Source organism: Chenopodium quinoa, unplaced genomic scaffold, assembly GCF_001683475.1.
Source record: "Chenopodium quinoa cultivar QQ74 unplaced genomic scaffold, ASM168347v1, whole genome shotgun sequence".
In the NCBI taxonomy this organism is placed as follows: Eukaryota; Viridiplantae; Streptophyta; class Magnoliopsida; order Caryophyllales; family Amaranthaceae; genus Chenopodium; species Chenopodium quinoa.
The window spans coordinates 215,903-232,532 of record NW_018743613.1 but is presented as its reverse complement, the minus strand read 5'-3'; the positions used below and the strand labels follow the sequence as shown (position 1 = coordinate 232,532).

The window sequence follows — 16,630 nt, the reverse complement described above, 5'->3', positions numbered from 1 at the left end:
TGGAGTAAAAAAGGGAAGACAGTAAAGGGTATAGCCCTAATATAGAAAATTGGAAAGTGGGTAGAGAGAAAATGAATGCAGAGAGTACTAGAGTACTATGCTATGAAGCATCAGTATGCCAGTCAACCTGCGTTTCCTGTACCAGGGACGACAGGGTATGGGTATAGGTCAGATGTGTCCAAAATAAGTCCTGAGTACGTCTCAAAAAAAATGGGTACGGCTAACTTTAGTGGGTACGGCACGCATGATTATTGGGGAGTGGGGGACGGTATGTCTGTCTGCCTTCATATACTTGACATTTTAGCCCAATCGAGAAAGGAGCCAATAGTTAAGACAGACAAGGCCTTGTGTTATCAGCAAACCCATATATTTGAGCAATCATCTAGATTGAAAACAAGTAATTTTCTTTTTCTACAAGTACTGTTTGCTAGCATAGTGGTGTGTCGATTTGAAATCATTGTGAGAATTTGGAAGAGAAAAATCTAATTTGTACATAGTTACCTGCCACATATGACTGATATAGGAAACGTATTTTACTGACTTTACAACAGCCATCATGCCTGTCATAATCTTATAACTTATAACTTTTTTAAAAATTTGTAATAACATTAATAAACAAAAATAAAAACATACTTCCCCCTTTTTTTTATATCGCACCATTTGGTATGGGCACAAGATTTAAGAAAAAAGAGTGAAAGGTGGGGAATATCAAATTTGCTCATGTGATACAAACAAATTAATGAGAGAATGTGGGGTAACAACGGTTGTTATCACATGTGAACAAGGATAGTTAGGATACTTTGTGTGTGAACACAAGCAAAAGGCGAATAAAGCATACCAAATAAGAAAATGGTGCAATTAATATGCAACTACCCAAAAAATAAATTGGTGCGATTAAAAAAAAACAAAAGAAGTAATACATAGAAAATTTTGCAAGAAACTACCTTCTTATAAATTTGAAATCTTGCGAGAAACTACCATGTAAAAAAAGTTGTAAAAATTTACCATAAATACATTTTGTTGAGAAATTATACAATTAGTCGGAATCAAGTGAGTTAACCAATTTTTCCGGTGTTGACCATCACGTAACACTCACGTGATAACTATTTCCCCCAATCAAACGTATTTTTTTCCGCCCCCCCTTTTCTTAATTAATTTTGCTCTCTATTTCAACCCCTAATCAACAAAATGTGTTTATAAGGGAAAGAGATGTATGATATAAAAGGAAAAAACGTAGGGAAAAGGAAAATAAACAAATGTAGTTAACGCCGCGAAATTGGTAAACCTGCTGCCTTATTCCGAGCAGTGGTACCATTTTAAACCAAAATGTGTTTTATAAGGTAGATTTTTACAACTTTTTTTTAATAAGGTACTTTCTCGCAAAATCCAAAATTAAAAAGGTAGTTTTTCGCAAAATTTCCTAATGCATATCTATTTATGTATTATTTTACACATTTAAATAAGTTGTCTTTCTTGTAGTAGTGAATTAAGTATAGATTTGGTTTTTTTTTCCGTTGTACCCGCATTTTAAAAAATTTAATTTCGCCGGTTTCTGTCCCTGCACTCGTCCTCATTTTTAACCCCATATTGCATCAATGCTACATTCTACTACAATCTACTCGTAATGTACATGGTTAAGCCTACGATTATAAAAATTTGAGGACGAAAGGAGTACTTAACAATATGTAAAAATTCTTCCAACAAAACAAGATTAAAAAAGTAATGCCAAATCATATACTCCTTCCGGATCCTTAATAATTACAATCAGGTACATGGCCCACCTTTATTCCAGTATAGGTATATGGCCCGCCTTATTACATCCATTCTCACACTCCAATTTACTTACAATACTCCACTGAGGCACTGAACCTTAATTTTTATTCATTTTTTCCTACATTCCACTTGACAAAATTTCACTCAACTTATTTTTTAATTATCTTTCTAAACCACTTAACTCAAATTATTATTATTATTATTATTATTATTATTATTATTATTATTATTATTATTATTATTATTATTATTCTTTTCTTACAAAATTACAATCCATAGCTTTCTCTTACTTTCCAATTAATTCTCCTTGATTGTCGTGAATGCTATAATCAAACCATTATAAAGAAACGGGTGAGTAGAAATCAATAAAGCAGTAACTTCAAAATATCTTCAACAAGGAAGTGAAATACCTCAAAATGGAAAGTAGCAATCCAACACAAGTGCTCAGCAACCATGCAAAGAAACCATACTGAAATTCCAGGGAGAGAGCAGCAAGAGATTTGTCCGGTTATAACAATAACCAAAAGACAAGAAAACACATAATAAGATATACCATAAAGCAAATCATAAAATATATCATAAAACATAATCTCCACTATCAGCCAAATTAAAAGAGGTTCTTGTGAAATAATTATATACATGGTGCAATTTGTACACTAGTCCCTCCATTCTTTTTTTTATTTTTTTCTAGCCATTTTCCAACCAAGTCATTTTCGGTCTCCCTCTCCCTCGTTTAACCCCTCCATGGTCCCACCCGTCCACCCTTACACTCTAAGAGATAGAATCAGAAATGAGGTTATCCGCAAGAAAGTAGGTGTGGCAGGCATTGCAGACAAACTAAGGGAAAATCGTTTGCGTTGGTTTGGGCATGTAAGACGGAGACCCGAGGGTGCACCGGTACGAAGAGTGGAAGAGTGGAACCATGGAGGGTTTAATGAGGGAGAGGGAGACCGAAAATAACTTGGTTGGAAGGAGTTAAGAAGGATATGAAATATATGGATTTGCATGAGGGTGAGGTATTGGATCATAAGGGATGGAGGAGGAAGATTTTTGTGGATGACCACACGGAATAATCATTTTTGGTTCATGTAGCCGACCCCATTTATGGGATTAAGGCTTTGATTGATTGATTGATTGATTTTCCATTTTCATCGGTTCTTTTAATATCTACTTAATTTCTCTTCCTTTAGAGTTACATCCCTCTTTTGCCCTCCTTGAGTCCACTACATAGGACTCATTTTAAGCGCAACGCTAAATCCCCTTTTCTTTATTTTTCTTTCTCTCGTAACCTCCTTTTTGTCCCCCTGCCATGTACTACTTGAAACAGAGTGGCTTCCATATATAATAGTGTGATTCCTCTTTCATGTACGAAAATTACTTCACAATATGACATGCTATTTCTTTCTCCGTCTCTATACCTCTTCCACCATAGCATGAAAAAAAAAAAATCGATATGGCGGTAGATATGTGTAATCCCCCACAAATTTTTGAAATTAATAATTACGTTTTATTGTAATTATGAGAATATTTTTATTAATATGTATTTGTATAAGTTATTTTTATATAATTTAAGCAATGATTTATGTATATTTTATGAGAAATACTCAAATGAAAAATTATTTCATTTTACTAATCTATTTGGACTAACTATTCTTATGTCCTAAACCCACTTATTTGAGCCCAAGTAAAAATATTAATCCTACTAGAATTAAGAAAACCCATTAACAATATTAAAGCCCTTAAACCAATCATTTAACTCCCCACTAAATCCACAAAATTCCCTAAATACTACTCCTACTCTACTGATTCACGCACAGTAGAAAGAAAAAAAAAATCTCCTTGCTTCCTCAGGATTTTCACATACACTCGGAAGAAAAAAAAAAATGCCACACTGTACACCGATGTTGCTGGCGACGCACCACCACCACCGGCAACCACCGAGCCACCCAAACCACCTCCGACCACCATCGCACACCCAGCCACCATTTGCTCTTCTTCCCTCTTTTCTTCCTTCTTTCTTTCTCTCTTTTGTTAGTTTATTCCAAGCTTTGATCTTTATTAGTTTTTGGTTTTAAATTGTTGTTATTTTGAGTTAAAAGTGTTTATTTAATACTAAAGATTTCAAATTTATGATTTTTATAATGTTTAATTTATTGAATGAATTTTCAGATTTGTTTAATTAAGAAAATAAGGGTTTAAAACTTGATTTTCATAGTTTTAGGGCTTAAAAACGTGTTGGTGAAGTCACTTAATCCTAGTATGTGTAAATTATGTTTAAATTCAATTATCTTGATCATAAATTAATTTTTAGATTAGCTAAAGTCTTAATTTTGGGTTTTACTTGTAGTAATTTCATCTTTTCATGATTCTAGTTTCTACAAATAATTGTTGGGGCTATTTTGTGAAGTATGAAGTATTGAATTTTGAAGATTAGTTTTAAGAGTAAATTTTCAGAATTTTTTTAATTATTTTGAAGCCTCTAATTACATGGAATTGGTGAGTTTTAGGGTTCAAAGCCTACTAGCTTAATCTATAATGTAAGTAGTTTTAAAGATTACTATAATTTTAAGATTTTATGCATAAAGTAAATTTTCACATTTTTATAAAGCTTTAAACTTGCTGTAATTTCATGTATAAGGGTGTATTTTAAGGTTTTTATGAAGGAAACTTAAAGAATTATATATAAGCTAGTGATTTTAATTAAATGGTAGGTTTTAAAATGTTGTTTAATTGAATAGGATTTTGAAGATCTTAAAATAAGTTAGTATTTCTGTAAATTTGGTTGTTTGAGTATTGATTGGAATTTTATTGTTTGGTTTAGGAGAGGACTTCATAGAAGGTGATTTTTGGTTGGTAAAGTTGCTTACCAATTTGTTTAATCAAGATACATACAAGGATGCGAAAAACCTTTTAGGAGCATGTTTAAAGACTTGGAAAATTTAGAATCATGTTAGGAAACTTGTGGATTGGTTGAAATTGTATGATAGTAAGTTCGATTGGTGATTAATGTGATGATTGGTTTTGATTCACGTATGAGAAATGCGTATTGATTTATCTTGTAAGTATTATTTATGCATTAACTTGCAAGATGAGCTAAGAAACGAAGGTACGTAAATATGTGGAATGAACTATCTTATTACTCGTTCATGTTTATTGAAATAAAATGAGTAAAGAGAGAATTAAAGTCTTATAAGACGAAGTTCAGGCTTTGAGTGCCTTATACACTTAAGGTGTTTATACACCGAGGTAGTTAAAGGATTCAATAATAAATATTGTTTGTCACTAATATAACAAGAATTGAATTGAAAACTTGAATTGCTTGAATGATTGATGTTTGATTGTATGTATTGTTTTGCATTTGAGTCATCACCAAGTTTAAACTTGTAAATCACGTAAAGTGAAAGATGGATGAGCAATAAAACTCTGGATTTGAGCACACTAGAGTAATGACAAATAGGGATTGGGTACACGGGGTATTAGCCGTGCACTTTTCTAGAGGCCGTCTGATCTACGAGTCTCTTGTTTTCAAATACTTTTTAAAACTATAAGGATTTAGATGAGATCTCATACTAGCTATGGCCACAGAGTCGCGCCCGTCTGCCATTGAATGTTGATGCTTCCGAAAGGAGGCATGGGGTTTTTTTTTTAATTGATGTTCCAAATTAGAGCATGGGGAGACAACCTTGTCCATTGCTTAATCCAATGAATGAAATGAATTATTTATTATTAATTAGTGAAGTTTTAGTAATGTTAACAATTGAGGCATTTGTTTGAGTCAATAATTAAATTATGTGTATTGATTGATTACAAGTAGCATGCTAGGAATTCTTTGTTATACTTCGTAGCTTGTATGTACTCAACGTTGCTGATTGCGTGCTTTTGTGTGTCTTTTTCTTGGTCATGGCCTTCGCCTTTCAATGATCCAATTTTTACACTTGTAATATTGGGGAGCAGATTAACCATAGGTGTTTACATAGTCTAGACTTGCATCAAGATGGTGGGATTTTGAGTGTAGTGTTGGTTATTGATCACAATTAATTTCATTTCATAAGTTTGAATTTATTTCAACTCTGGTTTGATTTATTTACTACTTTTGTTAGGTTTTGAATAAGGGCCTTAATGGTTCCAACTTGTAAGACTTAATTTGGTTTTGTTCATTGGTTTTGAAACTTATTTATCACTGAGTTGGTTTTTTAGCTGCTAAATTCTGAATTAGCCTTAACGTTTAAACACGTGGCAGTAGCACGTCAATAATTCTCTTGGATTTTATTAAAGGTATTTACAGGTTTAAAGAGAGAATTATTGGGGTGTTACAATATGACATATAAGAAACATTACTATCGGATAACAAAGTTTTACATCAGATAAAGGAGTTTCAGTTTAGATCTTTCTATAAGGAACAAACAATCACCATTCGATTGGATGTTTAGATGTAGATAATCCTTCACAAAATTTTAGTATTTTTATTACTCTAACTTCTTCTCTTAGGGAACTCTAAAAGACAAGAATCCGGTCCAATCCTGTCCAATCCTACAACTTGAAAATTGTACAAATTCACCAACAAAAATTAAGTATCCCAAATTTTACAATTCCAAATCCAAATTAATTTTACTATTAGTATATATTTTATAAAAACTTGATTAAAACCTAGGATGATCGGAACAGGGTAGAGGTCCGGTCCGAGTGTCAAGACTTTGGAAATTTTAAAATTTAAAGACTTGGGAGTTGGGACACGTATTAATAGGATCTGAAACTTGGAGTTGGAACCAGAGGTATACTGATTCAGGAATTATAATAAGATTTTTACAATACAAAGGGATCTTACAAAAATAATAATGAGTAGTTGCTCATAAAGTGTGATTTTATATTTTATTTTACTGGTTTATATACTATCTTCCCATAAATACGGAGTAAGGGATAAGTGAAGTTGGATGAGAAAAATAAAAGAGTAACTTTCTAATTCCCGTACAAGCAATAAAGACTAAGACTAGCAAAAGCATTTATTGTTCAGAATTTTGGAACAGTAGAGAGAGAAGTAAAGAAGTAAATCACAGGGTTTTTCCCACCCACCCTCACAAACCCACATTAAAAAAAAAGAGGGGGGGGGAGGGGGGGGGGATAGAGAGGAACTAGAACATGCAATTGGGTTGATCTGAAACAGGAAAATGTCAAAGAAGTCAAGAGAACAGCTTCCCCTCGCCGAAGAATGATACCGGCAGGTTTGTGGGAAGCCGGTGAATCCGACCAAAAACCCTAAGGTTTCGGTTCTTGTTTTGGTGAATCCAACCTTTTATTTTACAGATGAATCCCCTTTCTCTCCCAAGAGTCCAACCTGGATTCCGTGTCAGCACCCAGTCATGTCGTATCAGCACCGGTACACCATAGTGGTGGGCCGAGCATCACAGCATTCAGGTTGGCTTTTTAGCACTTTGAACTTCAAATATGAATGATTATTACCATCTTAAGATGGTGTTATATTTATAGCATATATGAAAAATCGAGTCGATCCAGCAATCCTATTCTTAACAACCCTATCAATCCAAAGTGAATTCCCGATTACGAGAAGTCAGAGCAGCATAACGCATTCAGAAGAGTCCAGAATATGATCATAGTCATCATACATAACGATTGATTCTCAAGAGGTACAAGACGAGCTTCTAAGGATTATTTAATAGAGGAAGAGAATAAATGACCGAGAATAGTTCCAACTAGATGTGTAATAACTTACAAATGGGGGAAAAAAAATTGAAGGTCATCCCAAAAGGGCACTTTAGGTTAGCAAAAAGTACAGCCCCATAACTCGTTAAGAAAATTTATTGTGGAAGACTGACAAACTTAGACTTGACTGAAAGTAATTGGCAATTTGGCACAGGCTTGACACCTTATATCTAGAAAATTCAAGTCCTACAATCACACAATATATTTGAAAGTACTTGGATTAGTATTGAAAAACAGAAGAAAGTTGGTGTACCTTTCGAGGTTTAGATGACATTGATGTATCTTCTGCTTGTAAAGACCGCAGGTAAGCCATAATCAAGCAAATCACAGGGGACAGAAGAACCACGCAGATTCCAAACTCAAACTGCAGGATTCAAACCTTAAATTTTAGCAGAACGGAAAATTAAAAAAAATAAAAAAAAACAAAAAACATTTGTGAGCAAGAACAATAATAAAAGAGAAATTGCGCCTAACCTGTTGATGAACAGCATTTACAACTTTAATCACTCTAGGACGAGAAATTGCAACACACACTGTTTCTAGTATGAAGACAAGACTAAAAAGAGCTAATGCCCTCTCAGGAGTACCAGCTGCATAGTGCCAAAGCAATCTTAATATTTGCAACCATTTTTCTAAACCCCGAAGCCGCAGTTCCTCAGACAAAGAAATTTGGTTGGGTAAAGCATTGTCAACACTATTGGAGTCAATGATAGTGATGTCGGTGTTATCACAGTGATCTCTATCAGCATCCAAACTACTTCTTTGCAACAATGCCAGGATTTCTGGATCCAAACCTTTCTCCTTCAACATCATTGCAAAATTTGGATCCAAACCTTTATTCTGCAATAAGTTAGTCAATTCACGATCACCCTGTTTTGACCTCTTCTTAAGCATGGCTGCAATCCTTGGATCATTGAGTTTTTCCTGATGTACAAGAGCTAAATTAAGATCTGGAAGGTAATTCACTGAGGTTGACGTACTTGAATCATAGCCTTGACTTTCAAGGCCACCGCTGGAATAGCCCACCATGGAGTTGTGATCACAGCTCTTTTCAACAAAGGATGGGCCAACATCGGGATCTTGAATAACAGAGCGACAGGAACTACTGCGTAAAACCAAACTAGGCCTTCCACTGTCCACACTCCTTTCACTGTTTATGCCCTCATGAGAGCTTGTGGTTCGGAGTAAAGTAGTATTGTTCCAACCAATGGCTTCACCATTGCAATGTCCGCCTCCGCCATTTCTGTTTATAGCTTCAACCCCATGTCCAAGATTGCCAGCTTCAGTACTGCTACTGCGCTTCATACTTGAACCACATCCTTCAGAAGAGCTTGATGAAGTATTATGCTCTTTTCGTCGAAATCCTTCCCTGAGACGAATAACTGTGCTCTGTAAGGCATCTCTTCTTTCAGCTGACGGATTTGTAACCAATAGATGACGACAGACAGCGGCTCCTAATAGCACAGATGCCATAACCAAATAACTTATACAATGTCCCAAATACCTGAAAACAAAAATACAGATTTGTGATAGAAGACATACACATATATTCAGAGCAAGATCATGAAATATTCAAACAGAGGCGAACCAATAATGTACGCCGAAGCAAATAAGAAATACACGAGATGCGCCAGCGATAAACAATGCAGCAATAGGACTTTTCAGAAGCCGGAACCCAAACAAGCATGCTCCCATATTCCAATCTGCACCAAAAATTGTTGTAAACATATTATATTAGTATATTAGATACATTAAATGATAAGGCACTATATGAAGACCTAATGTTAGAAAAATCCTTCAAACACACCAAGGACAATTACTGCAGCTGAAGTAATGGCTCCCAACCAACGTGCCTCCTTTGCTGTCAAGCCATACATGACTGAGTACACAAGAAGCACAGATAGTGATCCAAAATAGAGGGTCCCCAAGTGTGAAACCCTGCATATGTAAATCCATAAGATATAAAGTGTATCCCAAGCATGAGCAAGAAACACTAGAGCATGTCACATTTACAAGGACCCAAACATAAGCAAAATGAAAATAAATGGTATCATTAACAATGAACCAAATTCCAAACAATAAAGGTATAATTAGTCCTATTGTGATTTGGGGCCACATGAATCATCACAAGGAACCATCCGAGGAAAAAAGAAAAAGAAAAGGAGGTGAGAAAGATAAGGAGAAAATCCAGGTAACTTTGAGATGTAAACATATCTCCTCTCACAATATAATCTTTTTCTTTTTTATTTTTTTTTAAAATAATTAAAAAAAAATTAAAAAGTGAGGAGATAAATTGGGATGTTAATATCGGAGATTAACCTGTGCTTCTTCGAAATATAAGTGATAAAATGAAAGTGAACAAAGAATGAGAAAGGAGAGGGTAGTGCATAGTGAAAACCCAAACAGGATTAGAAAAAATATAAAATTTAAGAAAGCTATATAAAAGATCGCTAAGGACAGATAAATAGAAAGGAAAATCAAGCGAGTAAAAAAAGAGAAAAAAGTTTGAGAAAACTTTAACACAAGAAAATAAATAGAGTTTGCAAAACGCAGTATTTAGGTAGAAGGAAAAAAATCATATAAATTTAAAATCATGACATGTCCTCGGTGTAGATTATTTCTATCCATTTCGCCCTATCTAGCGCCATATTTTCTTCAATCCCCAAAAGGCTCATATTACTATCAATCATCCTCCAAGTTTTTGAGGTCTTCCCCTACCCCTCAAGATCCAATCACTTTGCCACTCTTCAAACTTTCTTACCAGAGCGGCGGAGCCCCACTCAATCTTCATCTTTCATGGCCAAACCATCTTAAACAATTCTCCCTCATCTTGTTCCCAATAGATGTAACCCTACTTTCTTCCTAATTATGTCATTACTCAATCCAATCCTTTCATCTAATGCAGCTTATCAAGAAAAAAAAAACAAACTATTGAGATGAAGCCCTCACTTTCTAGCATATGGAATGGAGGGTGAGGGGCATCAAATAAAAATATACAAAGGTAGATAAGAAACACAATCCAGACCCCAGGTTGCAAAAGTACATCCACAACAGAAAGAAAGCATGGGAGCTTGCCTACTAGATTGGCGGGGATATAATTCATTTGGATCAGGTGGTTCTGGCAAGCAAGTCACAGGGCCCACCTCAACACAATCAGAATAAGCATATTTATATGCTCTCCTAACATACTCATCCACATCTAAACCATTACCTGCAATTTGTACAGATCGAGAAGTGGATATAAATTAGAAATTTCAGCAACTTTAAATCAACTATCAATTAACGATACAAAGGCAGTGTCAGACATGGTTGCAGACATTACCGTTAAATAGCATTCGGCAGATAAAGAGCATATTTATTGCTAAGGCAATAGCAGATACACCAAAAAAGAATCCAGAAGGAGAATATCGCTCTGATGCTCTAGAACCAGCTGTAAAATACACAGCACAGAGTTCATAGGCACAAAGCAATGCAACCGCAAAAAGAAGAAGGAAGGCGACAGCCCCTGTTAGCACAAAGTCAATTGAAACAGCGTCAGTCAAAGTAGAATATTATTAGCTCACAGCAAGAAAAAACAGTGAGGAAATAAATATGCAGATATAAAAGCAAAACCCACACCAGTTCACTGGAAGAAACCCAAAAAAAATATAAGATAAAACACAAACTTTTATGCTCACAACTCATCAGCTTCAACATCACCTAGCTTCTTCTGTAGAAAACTGCACCATTTTTGCTATGGAGCAGTTCTTGTCTTTTAATAAGAAGCAATATGTTCAGCCCTTTCATGAAACAAATGCGTTTCAGTCTAAGGTATGTACAGCTTTTTCACAGATTTACTCAAGATTAACGTACACACACACACGCACGAACGCACGCGCATGCGCGCGCACACACACACACACATTTCCTAACTTGGGCACTTTGTTCTTATCCACTCAGCCTTACAATCTAGTAATCTACCACTTTCCATACGAAAAACTTAAAACATTTTTAAGGGCACATCTTTTGTCCATAGACATAAGAAATTAGCATCCGCATGGCTCACTTGTCATCCTTTGCAGGTGGGGATGAATTTAAGGCATATAAGAACAATAGAGAAGGATAGAGCAAAAGGCCATCATACAATTGTGTATGACTTTATCTACAAAACAAGAAAGAGCAAGTGATCATCTATGTGAAACACTTGGCATCAACAAGAACAGCCCTTCTCAAAAAAAAAAAAAAAAAAAAAAAAAAAAAAAAAAAAAAAGGACCCCTCAAAGCTTGATCAAATGGTTTATTCATTTGACATACAAATCCAAATTGTCAAAGTAAATAGCTTCAAAACTCCGCAAACTAGACCCACTTCATTGAAGTCACAAACACATTATAATCTTGATGAACCACTACTTGTTCCCTAAAGTACACCTTGGATGCACCTAAGTTCAATTATCATTTAACATAAAGTCCTGCAGGGAACAGGCTGTATAAGTTAAAGTATTCATTAGATGTAGGCAGCAATGATACAGAGTACAACCACCTCCTAAGAGAGTTTGGTACGGTATTGGGCTTAGGATAGCACCATTTGATCTTTTTGTTTTGCCCCACTTCACCTCCCTACTTCTATGAGAATTTCTCTTTATGATTTTAGTCAAAGGGGGTGATCAGGCCAATGTTTGTCAAGTAGCACGCTTAGTATGGAGTATTTGGTAAAACAACAGCTTAGGAAATTTATCAGAGGTTGGATTAAGCATGTAACGTAACGTGACATTGAAAAGGTAGTTGTACAATTTGACATGGGCATTGTTTAATAACAATCAAAGACAAGCATGGAGAGTATAGTTAAGAGGACATGAAGGGCAAAGAAAGAAAATTACTTGAGCTCTGCCAACGCGTTCTCCACCAAAGCATAATGGAGTAAAAAGCCAAAAGCAAAGCAGTTCCAGCCATTATGACAGCAAGGCCAATAATATCTCGGCCGGAAACAAGAATAAGCCAGGATCCCCAGGCAACAAGTAGCAAAAGAGGAGAAACAACAACGAACCAAGCAAATAGAGTGAGTGCACCACATATAATACCAAGTCGAGGTCCCTTGAAGAGATCTGGCCATTTTCTGGCAAAGATCAAACTGCATGGAAGAGAAGCAACAATCAGTAATGAGATGATAATCATCTAATTTCATAATAAAAATGTACAAAGTATGAAATTGAATAATAAGATATTCGGAAACCTGTAGAGACGCCAAGGGCGCCAATTGACAGCCCAGAGAATGGAGAAAGATGAAGAACCGAGAAAAGCAAAAAGGGCACCCGATACAACACAAGCCAACACAATGTCATGCTGCTCGCCTTCCATGGCTTCGGCTCAGCTCTCCACCAACCTCCTCTTCTTCACCGCCTACTTCATGCTCTGCCTCTGACTCCGCCTCTGCCTCTGCCTCTGCCTCCGCCTCCGCCTCCGCCACCTCCACCGCTCCACCTAACTGGAATTTACAGACCTAAACCTAGGGTTTCAGCATCAGACAATTTGGGGAAATTCAATATGAACAACGAATAACAATAATTTAAGTATGAGAGAGTAGTTGAATACTTGAGTTCTCCTTAGGATTTTGGGTAAATTTAGGGCTACCCAGATTAAAACCCTACTACTTCTACAGAGACTAAAGTGTTGTTGTGGAAACTGGAAAATATAGTACAAGTATTAATTTATTTTTAAAACAAACCGGGTTTTCAGAATTCAGACACCGGGGACTGTGGGAGATTAATCCAAATATGTAGTCGTAGTTCTTTTCAACTCTTTTACTCCCATCTACTACCACTACTCCTATTCCTTTTTCTTTTTTCTTTTTTTTTTGTTAAGATTTTGCTGAAAACGTTTCCCTGTCTAGCTATAACCTTTAACCCAAATTCAATTATGGACTACTTGTACAGTGTTTCAAATTTGTAATCGAATACATCATATTTCATACTTGATATGTATACAAATACGTAGTATTAGAGATAACATTATGTATTTGGTCATAGTGTTGTCCTTTAAACTAATCCCGGAGTAATATTTACTACGTTTTACTAATAATTATAAAGAATGTCAATGTCCTCAATCTATTGTTACCTGTTGATTACCAGGATAATAATGAACTTAGGGAGAAATGAAGAGACTGAACGAGAGTTTTAGAAAGAGAAGGGGAAGCTCTTCATTAATGTCGTTAATCATCAGGTTTTCACTTATAGTCATATTTAGAGAGATAAATCTAATACTATATATCATAAACTTAGGCCCTGTTTAGTTCACCTCAATTTTACTTATTTCAGAAAAAATAAGTTCAGATCAGATCAGAAAAAATAAGTTCAGATCATATCAGATCAGGAAAAATAAGTTCAGATCAGGAAAAATAAGTTCAGATCAGATCAGATCAGAAAAAATAAGTTCAGATCAGATCAAATCAGAAAAAATAAGTTCAGATCAGAAAAAATAAGTTCAGATCAAATTATTATTATTATTATTATTATTATTATTATTATTATTATTATAATTGATTTATGATGTATCGGATTTGATTTTATCGTTTGTTTGAACTAGCAACATTGTCCATGTTATTAAATAGCACAAACAATAAACGATAATAATTAAAATTTCATTATAAGCTCCAAATCATAAACGTTTACAAATATAATTTTCATTACAAGATTTTCCAAATTTCCTTCACTATATTAAGTTGTATTTATAAACCCATTTCATATAGAGGAGCCTAACGCGAACATGGGTCGGAAGTAGAGCTGTCAATTCGGGTAAACATGTCGGGTAAGTGTGGGTCGGATTAATTCGGGTCGGATCATTTCGGGTTGACTACATTAATGCACATGCACCTACAAAGTAGTAGTATTCGTAAATAGTAATTACTAAATTTGAATAAAGAATGCACATGCATCCAAAAAGTAGTGGTATTAATAAATTTTCATAGGTTTTTTTGAGACGTAAATTATAATACATTTGATAATAGAGAATTTTTTTGAAAATATTTTAATAAGCTTAAATAGGAAAATAACTCATAGAATTAGGGAAAGAAAAAAAATATGACGTAATCCTAGATTGCTAGTTAATTTCGGTTCAATAACAAGTCGGGTTGATTTCAGGCGGGTTAATGATAGATCGGGTTGAATTCGGGTCGGGCTAGTAATAAGTCGGGTTAAATTCGGGTCGGGTTAGTAATAGGTCAGGTTAAATTCGGGTCGGGTTAGGAATAGGTCGGGTTGAATTCATGTCGGGTTAAATTCGGGTTTTGACGGGTTAAAACGGGTCAATGTGTCATTCCCACACAACCATACACGCATGAATAAAAAAAGGTTCAATAGAGGAACAAATGAATAAAAAATCACTTTAACGCCCTAAACAAGTTAAATATAAAAGCTTAAATAAAAAAAGGAAAATGAAATCTAATAATCACACCTTTGCTCCATCTTCCAGAAACAATCTCACCTTTTGAAATTTTAGAAACAATTCCATTAACAATAATGATATTATTATTATTTAATAATAATAATATAATATAATATAATAGTAATAATAATATAATAATAATATAATATAATATAATATAATAATAATATAATACAATATAATATAATATAATAATAATAATATAATATCATAGTAATATAATATCATATAATAATAATAATATAATATAATATAAATTAAATGATCATAATAATAATAAACATAATGATAATAATAATAATAACAATAATAATTAAACATTAATATTGATTAACATTAAAAGTAGAATATTGAAATAATTAAAATAAGGTCAGATCAGAAAAAATAAGTTCAGATCAGATCAGATCAGAAAAAATAAGTTCAGATCAGATCAGATTAGCTAAAATCAGGTGAACTAAACAGCCTCTTAGACATAACAAACTTCCCATAATTAGTGGTCTCAATTGTGAATGTTTATAGGGGCTTTCAATGGTTTTTTTTACCGGTGGTCAACTCCAAAAATTACTTTAAATAATAAATAGATCTTATCCTTGATATGGTGGTTAATCTCTATGTTTGTTAGTGTAGTGAGGATTGAAGATCTAGGATTTCATAGTCTTCGTAAATATTTAGAGGACCACATGAATATTTTCACCAAACGACTATACATTGTTGTTTTTAAAACCGAATTATGGTGTCTTCTATTCACTTGATTTCACTTATCAGAACTACTTATTTGAACTTAACAAAACTAATTTAAAATTATCTTAACTTATTTGAACTTATTAAACCTTATTTTAGTTGTAATTTGTACTTTGATAATCCTTATCAAAACTTATTTTTCTTGAACCTAACTTATTTGAACATAACTGGACTTATTAGACCTAAAATAAGTGAAAGTAAGGTGAAAAAAATGGGCCCTTAGTGTTAATTCACAGATTGTATTGCTTCAGATGAAGCTTTTACTAAAGTGATTGTTGATCGAATTTGCGATGTAAATTAATTTTTTTTTTGAAACAAAAAGGTGGGAATTATTATTGCAAATCGAGTTCCACCAAAGCAAGAATACTTTGGGGAAATGAGTCCATACAATTAAGTTCATTATTATCCCTTGTGTCCCATCTAGCAATTAAATGAGCCAATACATTCCAGCCCCTTTTAACATGAGAATTAGCGAAAAAAATCAAACAAACTAGATAACCTCTTGATATCATCATACAATAGAAAAATCGGAGCTCGGCCTATTTCTACATTGTTGATTGCCTTGTGCACATTGCCTATTTCTCCCTCCAGCCACACATTGCGAAACCCAAGCCGTAATGCAAGCTGAAGCCCGTATCTTGTAGTAGCTGCCTCAGCTATGCTTGCCTCCCACAAAACTTTAACCTTTCTTACTGCATCAATGAGAAATTTCCCAGCCCTATCACGAATAGCCACCCCTAAACTCACATACGAACCACTCATAACATGAGCATCCACATTAATTTTCACAACACCCTTATGGGGGGGGTTTCCAAAAAGAAACAGAAAGCAAAGTACCTGTTCGAATTTGCGATGTAATTAGTTCTAAGGTGTTGTGTACTTGTCTTGGAATTTTATAATTTTATAAGTGTCGTTTGCCTATCTTTTATTAATGAAATTATTTTTCTTTTTGTCAAAAAATAATTGGTGATGTGGAATATAA

At 34.3% G+C, this 16,630-nt stretch overlaps 1 protein-coding gene across 1 annotated transcript in view; it reads right to left on the bottom strand.

The window, feature by feature from the left end:
- The window catches only part of LOC110682899 (calpain-type cysteine protease DEK1-like), a 37,179-nt gene extending 23,736 nt beyond the window's left edge, over positions 1-13,443 (bottom strand). The window contains exons 1-9 of the mRNA XM_021859248.1: positions 12,701-13,443; positions 12,348-12,598; positions 10,814-10,996; positions 10,567-10,702; positions 9,299-9,429; positions 9,080-9,194; positions 7,966-8,995; positions 7,745-7,855; positions 2,184-2,242 (exon numbers count right to left, since the gene is read on the bottom strand). Of these exons, the coding sequence (XP_021714940.1) occupies positions 2,184-2,242; positions 7,745-7,855; positions 7,966-8,995; positions 9,080-9,194; positions 9,299-9,429; positions 10,567-10,702; positions 10,814-10,996; positions 12,348-12,598; positions 12,701-12,825 (2,141 nt within the window). The 5' untranslated portion in view covers positions 12,826-13,443. The remainder of the gene's footprint in view (positions 1-2,183; positions 2,243-7,744; positions 7,856-7,965; positions 8,996-9,079; positions 9,195-9,298; positions 9,430-10,566; positions 10,703-10,813; positions 10,997-12,347; positions 12,599-12,700) is intronic.
- Positions 13,444-16,630: the final 3,187 nt, after the last annotated feature.